This window comes from Brachyistius frenatus, unplaced genomic scaffold, assembly GCF_029030835.1.
Source record: "Brachyistius frenatus isolate BFR_SWC_R1_liver_20210118 unplaced genomic scaffold, ASM2903083v1 Contig_4, whole genome shotgun sequence".
NCBI lineage: Eukaryota > Metazoa > Chordata > Actinopteri > Embiotocidae > Brachyistius > Brachyistius frenatus.
In genome coordinates, this window is record NW_027210603.1 from 9,435,271 (window position 1) to 9,448,708 (window position 13,438).

The 13,438-nt window shown below is 40.3% G+C and overlaps 1 protein-coding gene across 1 annotated transcript in view; it reads right to left on the bottom strand.

Annotated features, from left to right (window-relative positions):
- Positions 1–3,906: 3,906 nt before the first annotated feature.
- cntn3b (contactin 3b) overlaps positions 3,907–13,438 on the bottom strand; it is a 50,572-nt gene continuing 41,040 nt past the window's right edge. The window contains exons 15-23 of the mRNA XM_069714607.1: positions 12,970–13,128; positions 12,685–12,834; positions 10,991–11,061; positions 10,374–10,608; positions 9,839–9,948; positions 8,423–8,609; positions 6,789–6,901; positions 6,530–6,695; positions 3,907–5,995 (exon numbers count right to left, since the gene is read on the bottom strand). Coding sequence (XP_069570708.1) covers positions 5,904–5,995; positions 6,530–6,695; positions 6,789–6,901; positions 8,423–8,609; positions 9,839–9,948; positions 10,374–10,608; positions 10,991–11,061; positions 12,685–12,834; positions 12,970–13,128 — 1,283 coding nt within the window. The 3' untranslated portion in view covers positions 3,907–5,903. The remainder of the gene's footprint in view (positions 5,996–6,529; positions 6,696–6,788; positions 6,902–8,422; positions 8,610–9,838; positions 9,949–10,373; positions 10,609–10,990; positions 11,062–12,684; positions 12,835–12,969; positions 13,129–13,438) is intronic.

Here is a 13,438-nt window from a genome sequence, read left to right on the forward strand (position 1 = left end):
GTTTATAATTCTAATAGAATTAACCACTAATATAATTACTGTTGCTCTTTTTTGAAGGTAACATTTGTGAGCTTTATTTAAAAAAAATCTTTTTAAGTGTACATTTTATGAAATGTTAAAGCAGCCATCTTATTGGGTTTAAATAGACCACAAGAACATGAATCCTGGTGATTTAAAGAACCCTTTCATACATATCTCATTTCAACAAGACATTCAGTAGTGATCATATACATGCATAATAGATTGCATCTCTTCATAAATACTGTGAAAACCAAACATGGGTTCAAAAAGGGCTGAAAGTTAATGTGCAACATTTTCTCACAAACACACAAGTTCAAATCCTTACTTAGAGACGACCTCTGGTCAGTAACATCTATTCTTTATAGATACTGTGCCTGTCTGCGAGGCTAATGACGGGTAAAATGCACAGCGGAGAAGGCAGTGCAAAGCTGTGCTTTGATGAATCGGGTGATTATATTCTGAAACATTCCTTTGCTCTACAAACTGCTGTGGCATAAAGTAATCCTGTTTAGATCTCACTGACTAAAAAGGCAGCTTGCCAGCAATGTGTGAATCCCGCAAGCAGCAGCCATTCTTGCCTTGGATTATGAAAGGAGGTGCTTTTAGTTCAATCAAGCACTGCTATGATGTAACCATCTATGTTAAAGTTAATATGTCTCATTTATACGAGATTTCACTTGATACCCATGAAGTCATGCCAGTGAATTGCTGTGAAATATTCAACAGCAGGGTCTATAGATCTGGAGGTATATTTGTACTAAAAATTTAGTATGTAGGGATTAAAGATGGGTCTTAATATTAGTGTTAAGTCTATTTTCTATATAAACCACCAACTTTATCAAGCTTGTATTAATTAATCAATGTCTATGCCATAGGGTGTCTGCAAATACATCAATATCTCTATTTTCCCTAAGAAACCTATTAAAATAGTTATATTTAATAAGAGACATTGCATTTATAGCAAATTTTGTCTTGGGTTGGTCTCAGGCTCGACCCAACTCAACTTGCAATTGTGGCAACTAAATGATGTTTGTATTTAAGGACTAGTCTAAAAGGGTTTTTGTCATTTTGGTCATTGTTTTTCAAATTTCTGTTGCCTAAATAGATAAATCAAAACAAGCTATTTAAAAAATAAATAAATAAATAAAAATAAATCCTATATGTAGTTTTATCTGATGTAATGTACGTCACTAAATCATGAATCATAACTTTGCACATTAGCTGAATTTATGTGTCTTAGCACAACTTTTCCAACATGCATAGATATAGCAAAATATCTTTGCTATTGTGACTATTACATCAAACATATAATTTATCATAGCAAGATTAACCTGTTAGGAGGCTTTGATGAAAATATTTGTGTCGCCCCAGTTGATCACCTATGCAGCTCTTTGCACTGTGCACCCTTTTGCATGCAATGTATTTATACAGTGCACACAGTAATCTGTGCATCATTTACCCAGAGATTCAGAAACTAAAACAGGATTCAAGGTAAATTTGTGGTAATTTTGATTAAACCCATTTTAATTTAGGTATTTGCATCATGCAATTATAATCTATACAACAATTATATAACTCTAAAAACTAGATTTTGACACAGGGCCTGGGTAAAAGGCAAGGGCTCAATATTAGTGCATTTAGTAATGTATCATACTATTTATGTCCAAGTTCTGTAACAAATATGCAACTAATCACATTTCCACTGATTCTCTATCAGGGCTTTTGGGGGCCCTGAGGGACCTGCGTCTGGATCACTAAATGAAACAAAGCTGTGAGTATGTAAGTCAGTTTGGTAAAAACTTAAAAAAAAGAAACACCAGCAGCTGGAATAAACATTTTTATTAAGTTATAGTTTTAGAAAAAATCCAACACAAATTCACAAACAATGATTAACATGCACAATTTTAGTATACAAGACAATACAGTTACTTTTCAATATGAAAATGCCATCCTACATGTCAGTATCTCACAGAGATCATTGATTAATACACCAGTATTAAGGTCAGAGAACACACCATATAAAAGCAGTAAAGTTGTCTTTGATGGCCATGTTTAAAAAATATATGCAAGCTATTTACACTGCACGCTGTGCACTCCTTTCTAGCAATGACAACCACAGAAACCAATCTAACTGAACTGACCATGTGGATATAAATAGATATGTCATTATTCTGTCATCAATACCATTTCAACCACTCCAGACGTCTCTAATCACTGCCTTCACTTTCTTTAGATTGTACTCTGTAATTTTATTAAAGCACAAGGCCAAAAACAATACCTTTGTTTTCTAATGTGAGCATGAGAAGAGGTTAGAGACGTTACACCCAACTACAACTATATAAATAATAAGAAAGCTCAGAGAAACTGCCACACAATTACATATTGAAAATTAATTAACTATTTGCCTACAATCTCGTGATTGGGTTACCTTATTTGGATATTAAAGGAAATATTAACACCAAGTACCACACGAAAGCTGCTTTGAGGCCCAGTCACACCAGAGAATAACACAGGGACATTTATCTGTATTTGTAGCTGTTGCTTGAAGATTAGTGGGATAGTTTGTGAATTGGAGCACTGCCTTCAAATGGAACTCATGAGTTCAGGGTTACTAAATGGGAAAATTGTGTACACGGTACGCTTGGCGTTCAATAGGTTAAGGTTTAAGAACATTAGTGGTAGGCAACGGCAACATGGATGTCGTCTAGAAGCCACAAAGGCTAACAATTTAGCAAGTTAGAATGCGGGTAACATAATGCAGGAAATGCAAAGGAATATTAGGAGGGAAAAGATGCGGCTAATTGGAATATAAACATTTTTATCAGTTGTATTATTAAATTACAAAGAAAAATTATACATGACTAAACTTACTATATATAAACGTATATGTGTACATATGGTTAAGGATTAATTTCCACAGCCTCTGCTATTTCTGGAACTTGTGAGCTCATCGTAACAATGGGTAGACTTGTGCATGCTGTGTCTGGTGTTCAGGTGTTAAGTCACGAGAACGTCGTTACTTGACAATGGCAACATAGAGGGTGTTTAGAGGCCACATAGGCTAACAATTTAGCAAACAGCAGGTGGGAACCGTAACTCAGGAAATGCAACGGCATAATGACAGAGGGAAAAGATAAGGCACGAGACAGGATGGAAACATCAATATTTTCTTTAGATGTATTTTTAAATGCAAAATTACAAATTGTTATTTTATAATCCAATGAAAAATAAACTTCAATAGCCTCCTCCATTTTTGTAAACATCAACAAATACGTCACCACCTGTTCACTCTAAGCTTTCAGAAAACTCGAAGGTCGTGAATACCACCAGAGAGGGGCGCTCAAATGGACTCTTCTCAGGAACACAATCAACGGGATCCCATTTGAAGGCAGCATTATAATTTGACAGATTTGGGTGACTGTAAATAAAAGCAAAAAGTTCAACACAGCCAATAAACTATGCTATTTCCCTCCATTTTGGATTCTCTGGCCATGTGTTTTAGATAATGAATGTCAGTAGCACAGAAGATTCCACTCAAGTGATTCGGCTGATCGAAGAATGTCTCAATTGATTTTGACATGAAATTTCAGTTTTAAATGCTGGTGTGACGAGGCTTTTATGCTGCTGGAAAGAAAGATGCAGTAAAAGGCTTCTCCTGCTGGAGCACGGGAGCCTAACAGTGGGTTTGTTTTGATGTGCAACACAAAATAATCAACCAGCTAATCAATTTCAGGTCACTGCTCCAATTCAAAGTCACAATCTAGCACTGCACTACAAAAATACTACAATTTGAACATTAAATTCTGTTAAAAACTGAGCAAATGCGGTGGAATCGCTTGTCGAACCACAACAATGAAAAAAAAAGAAAGAAAGAGAAAGAGAGAGATTGCCTTTGAATTTAGTCTGATAGAGACTGAAGTAGTGGAGGACATCTGAAACATCACAGACTGTAACACAACAGAACAAGTGCAATAAGAACTCGGCCATCAGTCAATCAAGCAGCTGAATTGTGACAGCTGTAATAATGGGGCTGGAAAATCAATATCCCATTGACTGGTCTGCAGCAGTCTAATCAACGAGCACAGAGCTTTATGAAACCAGTCAAGGAGCAGATAGGACAGCCTGATTATGTTCGTCATTTGGGCTTTTTACGAGGCCTCTGGGGTCTGCACACCTGTTCAGACAGTTAAGTGAGGACATCCAGTCACCTTGCATCAATTCCTTGTGCTTTCATTTGACTTTGGGTTGGGGTGTTCGGCAAAGAGTGCAAAATGCAGACGACGACGACAGCTTCTAGCTAACGACCGCACACAGCCCCATGTTCGGCAAAGGCACAGTAATGTGTAGCAGTTCAGTTGACTGTATCCTTTCACGTGAACATTGTCAGGACCCCAGCAATCTCACCTCAGCTCTTACTTGGGTAGCTCTTGACAGATTCATCCACATGATAAAAGGGAGTGAAAAGTAGCTCCCTCAGCAGAGCAGCAATGTTCTTTTGTTGCTGTTCATTCTGGTATGTGTCCAACAGACGGTGATGAGGTGGGGTAAAATGACAGCCATGCCTTTTGCTCCATTTCCAGTCAGGGCTCTATCACCACGGAATTTGCATCAATTATTCTGATGCCTTAATAGCTCATAAATTATGTTACGGACGGAGTCATACATTTATTATACCACAGACCATAAATACTGGGACCAAAATTTCCGCAATATATCTTAATCCATTGCGGCTTTCCTAAAGCCTCCAACCCCTTTTTCTCTTAGGTGCGCCGGTCTCTCAATTAAAATTGAATCAACATACTTTATTTCCAATAATGGATTCCCTTCCTCTGAGCTTCCTGTCCTTCATAACTAATTCTTCAGAAAAGAAAACCATGCCTCTGCTTCAAAATGAATCTTTCTCCTAAGTCATATGAAGGAAAAAGAAAGAGAAGGTGAGCTCTAGTGAAGGCACTGTTATCCCGTAGTCCATTGTGCACTGGGCCAGCTGGTCATCTGGGGTGTGGATCATACATGTTCTGTGATATGATGAACGTATCTAGAACACAGGTCGTCTAAATGTAGAGGAGGAACAGTACACATGGGATCTGCTTGACATACTAACACCACACGTCTCTATTCTCTAAAATTTCGCTAGACTGAGAATGCGGAGTGTGATAGCCATTTATTATTTAGAGGAGCATGAGATAGAGAGCAAAATGCCAAGATCTATCAGAGCATTGTGGAGGGGGCCTAAAACTCAGGAGCTCGAGGCTCTAGAAAAGGCTTAATATTATTTCAGTATTCAGAGATAAGTGGGTTTCAGGCACAGTTGATCAATTTGCTATGGATCTTTCATATATTTGGAAAAGCCTGGTAAAACGTTTTAGCCTGTAAGTATGTTTCTTTTGGCAAAAGCTGCAAAAAAATGTGGTAAGTTAATCATTTTTGAGATGATAAAATATGGATGCAACCAATGATTATATTAACATTGTTCTGCTCAAAAATGTAATTCTTTTGCAATATATTTGTATATAGAGTTAAAGAAAAGCAGCCTCTGTCACCTACTTTGGTATGGACTGTATATGTAAAGTGGGTTTTAAGGCATTAGTATCTCCAAAGATACTAAGAAGAGAAGTCATGTCGACATCAAAACTTCTAAAACGAAAGCTAGAACATGATGGCACTTATGACGCTGGAAGAAATACTGAAAAATATCATGCAAATTATCACGTCTCTATCAGATGGTGCTTAAAAAGGAGTGGCATGGTCTTTTTTGGTCTTTCCTAGTTCTGCCACTGAAGCCCAGGGCCTTTTGCCGGTCTAGTGGAGGGCTGACATTGGACAGGCTGACAGAAGGGACGGAGGAGGAGGGAGGGCGCTCCATAGGCAGTGGGGGGACATCACCAGACAGAGCAGAGCAGTGCGCTGATGAGAACCGCGGTGCGGCACAATGGGCGGAGGCGGCTTGCTCCGGAGCCCCGTGCTCCCATGCCTGCAACCAAAACCAGCAAAGCAGCATATGAAGAGCCAAAATACCCCTGACATCAAAAGAAGTAAACCTGCATTCTGCTGTGCTGTCCTCTAAGATTTTGACAAGTCATCATAAATCAAAAGCCATGTGTGATTTTATTTTCCATATCTACGATATTACTGGCTTTCAACAGGAGAGGCTATTTAAGTATCCTGAGAAGATAAAGTTGGTATCACATCAGAGAGGAGAGCGACAAACTGAGCCGCCTCACAATTTTGCAGCGGGATGAGAGCACAGGACTGCTTTATATGCTGCAGAGCTGTGCAGCCAGTCAACAAGGAATAATAACCCAATGGCAGAGATGGATGACGCCGCACATGCATTTCTAAAAAGGTCGCTTTTCTCACACTCAAAATAAGTCTATTACACATGGTTGAAAAGTGATGGAAGGAAGCACAATTAAATGTTCTCTTTATCTCATTGAATCCCCACTTAAGCTTTATCACTGGTTAAAAAGGAAGTAATATGAACTGTGAAAGAGAACAGTAAACTCACTTAATTTGTGAATGTGGATGGGTTCACTGCCCACACCTTCACCGCCCTTGCTCACAGCCTTGATCTGAATGAGATAGTTGTCGTTGGCTGAGAGGCTGAGCTCAGCTGTGGTTTTGTTGGTCAAGATAGTATTGACATCATTGTAGCGATGTCTCTTAAGCAGCACCTGAGGCAGGAGAGGGTGATTTAGAAAAATGAGCTGAGGCAAAGACCTTGTTTTCTGAAGATAAATCATGCTTTACACAATACAGGGACCTACCAAATATCCTGTGACCTTTGACTCTGTCTCCATAGCTACTACAGGGTCCCAGTGCAGCGTGAGTGTGGAGCCAATCATGGTCCATTGTATGTTGAGCGGAGCCCGATCTGGAGCTAGGAAAGGAAATCAGAGGTAAACAGGATATTCTGTTTACTCTTTCCTGTGGTTGTATCTCTCTAAAAAAAAAAAAATGCATGCATATTATTAAAAACAGTTTCTAGATGTTTGGTTTATAGAGAAGCTTCAGTTGGAAAACTAATAAATTGGGGCTTCATTGGAACACCCTCTTTAATTAAGACAGTGTATTCTATGGTGGCCTTGACTCTCACTGCAACTTAGAAAACACAGGCAGATACACAAAACACAGATCAATTAGGAAAACGTCTTTGCCATTTTGACAGCACCATTTATATCAGCGCACTTTTTAACCCATTGTGTCCCCTTTCGGTGACAAATAGCTATGAACCAGCTTCATCCTAATAGCAATGCCGCAACTATCATGTGCGAAAAAATAAACAACAGAAAAACAGACGGTGGTAAACCTAAGAGGCTGGCAGTCCTCGACAAGACCCACTGATGTCACTCATTCACTGAGGGTGACTAATTATTTAGTGAGCCAAGTAATGAAAATTCGTAAACCTACTTTATCATCCCACTGACTTTGCTAGTCACTTTCATTCCCAAGCTGGCAATTGGAATCCTTAGGCTAGTGACTACCATTTCTAGTCAAGCAACTAGCAGCCCTACGCTAGTAAATATCATTCCTCTTGAGCGTCCCGAGTCTTGAAAGAATGTAAATAACTGAACAACCAATCAGATAAGTTAACTGCCTATCAAAATTGAACATAAAACGTAAACCTGTTAGATTTTTGATTCCTTTATGTATCCAGCTTTGAATTAGGAACTATATTGTAAGCCCCTCATAAATACACCCACTATTACATGCATATATGTAGTGCTGCCAGGGTGCATTGGAACGCGCTTAGTGAATAAAAGGCATGTTCACAGTTTTGTTGATCCGGTTGGAATTCACTTCTATTTTTCAAGTGCTTGAAGATCCAATGATCTCTAAAGCGTATGACATGCAAGGTAGCCAATAAAACATTTTTTGAATGGTCACAGTTATCATTTAAGGTGATTGAAAACGTCAACTCCAAGCCTTGCTTTAATCTATTCCTGTTTCAACTGTTAAAGTTACTGCATTAAACGTTAACACAAACTCAACACTTCCTGTATTTATTTCAAATTAAAAGCCTGCTAACATTTCAGTGGACAGAAACTTTGTTTTTCTTATTGAAGCTTTTATTGTGAAACACTCACAGGTGTGCGTCACCAACACTGGTTGCATTTTACAAAGCTTAACCAAAAACATTCCCTTTCCTTTCTCTGCGTAAGAGGGCCTGACATTATCTTTTCACCTTCAAGGTCACTTTAAGGCCTCCTACGTTAAGATGCAAGGTATAAAACAGTGCGCATTAGATATGAAAAGTCAGATTGACTTTTATAAGCTCAACTAACAAATCTGAAAGAACGCAACGGCAATCGTGTTGAGGACAGCATGGTGTCATCCAACAGGGTTCATGAACGAGTCTCCATTCAGAAGTGATTTAAATACACCTCCCGGACAGACTCACGTGGTTTCTTTGTTGTGTTGTTGATGGGTGCTGACTGTGGCCCGGGGCCAGCTGTATTGAAAGCAGCCACAGAGAGGTAGTACACTGTGTTTGCTTTCAGCCCTGTGATGTTAACCAGTGTGTAGTTTCCAGATATCCGCACTTTGCCAATAGTGTCAGGCTTGGTGTCGTCCTCCCAATACACGACCTGACAGGAGGAGAATAAAAATAAGCCACGAGCACAGAGATTCTTGCGGTGCATTTTATTGTTATATTGAAATTAATTTTCCATCATGCAATGAAATTCTGAAATGCTGTTTGTATTAGAGAAAAGAAAGGAGGGAGTGCTGGCAAATTATTCATTTTTCACAAGTGGAGTCTCAGTTACTTGTGCACATACTCTCAGCCACCCGGGTCATTTTAGTGGGTCAAACAGTATGATAACAGACCCAGGAAGAAAGTTTTAATCTCACATTTCTTTCTTTAATGGAAAAGCTTATGGATAAATACTTTATTTGGATGAACAAATCATACCCTTTCTAGCAAACAGCAGGATTCTCTGCTCTGTAAAACAAGTTGCAGAGTTACTTTCCCTCAGGCTATCACTGGACATGTATGGGTGCAGATATTGCAATATTCGGTAAAACAAACTGACAAATGTTCTGCTTGCTTTGAGTTATTTGCATTATTTGTATCTTGTATTAAGTGACATACGAGTTAAGTCAATATATAATAAATTGAAATGTGAAGTTCCCCCTTGAGGAGACTCCTGCTTTCCCATCACCCTTACATTATTGTATATCCAATCTTTTATCAATTAAAGCACCAGAATCTAGTTAACAGTATTATCATCTTTTGGACAGTATTACATAAATCTGAAACTGAATTGCATTTGCAATCCTACCAACGTGTAATTATATGGTTGAGTTACGCACATGTGCAGTCCCCTTTTCCGTTTCCATAGTGTTGGTGGCCCATTGAAATTCAGCAGCCTAAACACACTTCAGAACGGCGTTTGGTGAAATGAGCTCCATTCTAAAAGGACAATGTAGCCAGTGCTATGGCAACTGGTGAGCTTTGAGCCAAGGGCCAGAGATGACAGATTTTGAAAGAGCATGGGAAGGGAAGGGGTGACAAAAACCAGCAAAGCACTCTTTCTATTCTTGAAAAGATGAGGGATTTTATTTTCCGCTTGTGGGTTTGTTGTTGATGTGCCAAAGTATTGAAGTCATTTCTTGATCTTATTAACACTTGAAACAAATCCTCTGCAGAGATACATGAGAATAAATTGTATCATATTACCAGTTAAAGACAGGAAAACTAATCAAATGAACGATGGTTAGGAGCTGATGAACAAGCCGTGTGGAAAATCTCAATTATTATGTTACTTGAGAAAAAATAAATACATAAGAAGAATTATGTTGCAGTGAGTCATACCTCATATCCAAGCACTCTTTCAGGGATGGTAGGGAAAGCTTCCCAGATCACTTCAATTTGTGCTGCAGACACACTTCTAGCCCTAACCCTCTTAGGAGCCACACTGGGGACTGCAGAAATAGAGCAGAAATGTGCTGAGAATTCCACAGACTCATCCAACACTATCACACACACTAATAGCAATAAGAGGTAAGGCACAGAATAGACCTGTAGTTTCACTGAAAAGCTATTTCCCTGCTCTCTTTTAATGGGATCTGTGACTGACATAAGGGAAGACTATCTGCCCGGCAAATTCAATTAACAGGATACCTCCCTGACAGCGCGGTGTGGTAAGTGTCTGCTAGGATTTCCTGTAATCTACCAGCCCGATAACTAATATCAAGTTGACATTCCCAGCTTGAGAGGGGAGGGAAATAACAGCACTGGAAAAAAACTCATTTCATCATTACTATTCAAGGTCATAGTGGTAAGGAGAGAGATTATAGCTTATTTAAGCATCACTCTCCGCCGCTGGGCTATGAAGTCTGCACCGTACCTTCCTCTGCCGAGTATACGGTGGCAATAGAGCTGAAGGGCCCCTCCCCTCGGTTGTTGAAGGCTCCCACTTTGATGTCAAATGGCGAGAAGGGCGGGATGGTGTCGTTGCGAAAGACGTAGCGTGCCACTCCGGGTGTGGAGATAACTGCTCGCGTCCACGTGACCGTGCCCACAGGCCTGAAGGCGATGATGTAGCCGAAGCCCTCTCCGTTCTGAAGTTCTTCGGGCACAGGCTGGGAGCGAAACACAAAACTATAGTGATATTAAAACGCATACAGACAAAGAAACAGACAGGCCCATCGCTGCACTGTACCTCGACGAGGGCTTCTGTGAATACACAACATCCCCTTTCTCGCTGTCATCTACCGCCACAATCACCTTTTACCTTATCTTTTCCTCTTGCATGGCCATGTAAATGTGACTAAAGTGCAAAACTCGTCAAAGGAAGTGCTCTCGGTCCCTGCTTTTGGAGAGAGAAATGGCACTCGTAGGCTAAGCTGAATAAAAGGTGTCTCACTAATGTGGGTCATAAAATTGCTCTGTTCAATTCTGCACAATTAAGCAAAACCATTACTCGGCAATGGAGAGAACAGTCAAATGTGACAGATGACTTACCTCCCATGTTATCACTAATTCAGACTTTGTGCCGCCTCCACCTCCAACATCAGTGGGAGCTGTATCAGGAACTGAAAGGTAAAGCCCAGAGGGGAGCAATTAGAACCCAGTTTACGAAGCTCAACGACAAACCTCAGCTGTAGTCTTGTGACAAGGGCGCCTACTGCAGATACTATCGTCTATTTTAGACCCCACAAATCCCCCACTCTGTGCAAACACAAACATTTCAGAGGAGTGTAAATTGCTGACGTTGCCCAGATGTCACCGTACATCCACAGTAAGCCAAAATTTGTAATATTTTGTAACATTTGACTCAACCCACACCGTTTCTATTCCCACTTGGCTGTTTGTGCAGCGCAACATGTTGGCAAAAACGGCAGTGTAGGTGGAGGAGCAGTCAAGCATGCCCTCATAGTATTCTTTCGTACAGTAAGTGGACCCCTGCTTTAGTTAGCAGCATCTATGTCTTATGCCTATGAGTGGTTGTCTAGCAGGGTTGAATGCTGGGAATTGAGATCCGAGTTTTTCCCAGGAATTTTTGCCAAGATTTGCTCCCATTGCCTTTGCCTTACCAAACTGTGTTAATGGTATCAAATCATTAGTAGCTAAGAATATTTGCAAAACCATGAGTAGAGTAACAGGAGGTGCATTCAAAATGTTCAGAGACTGCTCCTGTCGGGCACGAATTGAGCGCAACAATGTACACGGAGCACGGGAGAAGCAGTAATTTAGCTATTAAACCAAGCAAAGTGTTCTGGAAAACTCGTGGAAGTTATTGCGTCCCACTGATCACTGCTCATTACTGGACTGTGCTCTGTTTGTGCATAAGATAACTTCTTGATCACTCCCAGTAACTGTTTGATATCCTTCAGAACTGTTTCGATGTTTGTAACTGTCACACTTTAAGCTTTGTGTTCCGCTCTGTTGAACATAATTCTCTATGATAAGAAAATATTGTTAAGCTGCATAAGTTAGCTCTGCACACAGGGCAAGGTCAGGCTTTACGCCACATTAGCATCAACACTGGTCCATGAACATTTAAAAAAAAGCTTGAACGCTACAATTTGCATTCCTGTAAATGGTGGAGGCTAACGCACAGTTTTCTTAAACACTACTACAGCTTTCAGGTATGTTACACCTCTTTCACCTGTTTGTGGCTTTCTAAAGTTTAAATTTCATAAAAATTTGAAATAAATAAACTTCCATGAGAGTTCTTGGTTTTGCAGAAGCAAAAAAATGCAACAAAAGTGACCTAATTCAGAGCGACGTGAACAGATTGCAAAGCCCTGGACTTCGCCATTATATTGATTGTTTAGATCTTCTGATGATGCAACCAGATCAGTCAGTATCTGACACTGATTTGACTTCAGTGTGCTTCTACACCAGCCAGGTGTTTACACGGCAAAATCTACTACAGAATAGCGTCTGTCTTCTTGGAGGATCCTCAGCAGAGCTTTGGGACACTTTTATTTTTAGCTGAGTATCAGTTGTGGGCTTTTGTTCATCTCAAAGGGAGTGTCCATAAACTGACAATTTCCCCCCCCAAAAAAACTGTTCTGTCGATACAATCCATTTCTGCAAAGAAATCCCAGGAAGACATAATGCATATTCCCACAAAGTAATTTTAAAAGTACAGGGAATCCTTCAGCACTCTGTGTATCAATGTGTGCAGTTTAGTGTTGAGTTGTACATACTGGCATCCTCTGTCCTAGTCTTGGCTGAGGCCGGGCTGGGCTCTCCAAGGCCAACAGCATTGCGGGCCACCACCCTGAACTCGTACTCCACCCAGGCATTCAGACCCACCACAGTGGCTGTCAGCATGTTACCGTTAACCACCTCCGGCACTGCATAGTTGAAAAAACAATTTTAAAAATATCAAGATGCTGCACTACTTGACTCAAATTAAAGGATAAACAAATTAATACCCACATAAGGGTGTACAAATACTACAAGAGGACAGGAGGACTGTTTCAGCATACCTGTGTCTACAACCTGCCAGCCCACAGTAAAAGGCGTTCGAGCCTGGATGATGTAGCCGGTGATGGGGCTGCCGTTGTCCCTTCCAGGAGTCCAGGATAACTGGGCCGTGCTGTCTGTGATCTCCTCCACTGCTACCTTGTCCGGAGGACCAGGGGGACCTGCATCAATCAGACAGCGAGGAGGCTGAATCCAAGGTTATCACCTCTTCCAAGAAGCCTCCCCTAATCAAACTCATAAGGGCTTCTACACCTTGTTACATACCAAGGCCATCATACTCGCTTTAATTAAGTTCTGTGTCCTTGGTGTGTGCACACACTGCGTATGTGATGTGTGGGACTACTTAGTGATGAGTGAACATAAGGATCAGTTGCAGTGGAAAGATAAACTTGATGGGATAATCAGAAAAAGAAAGAGAGGCTTAATAAAATAAGGGAAAAGCAAGTGTGTGTGTGACTGTTACATGCTCTG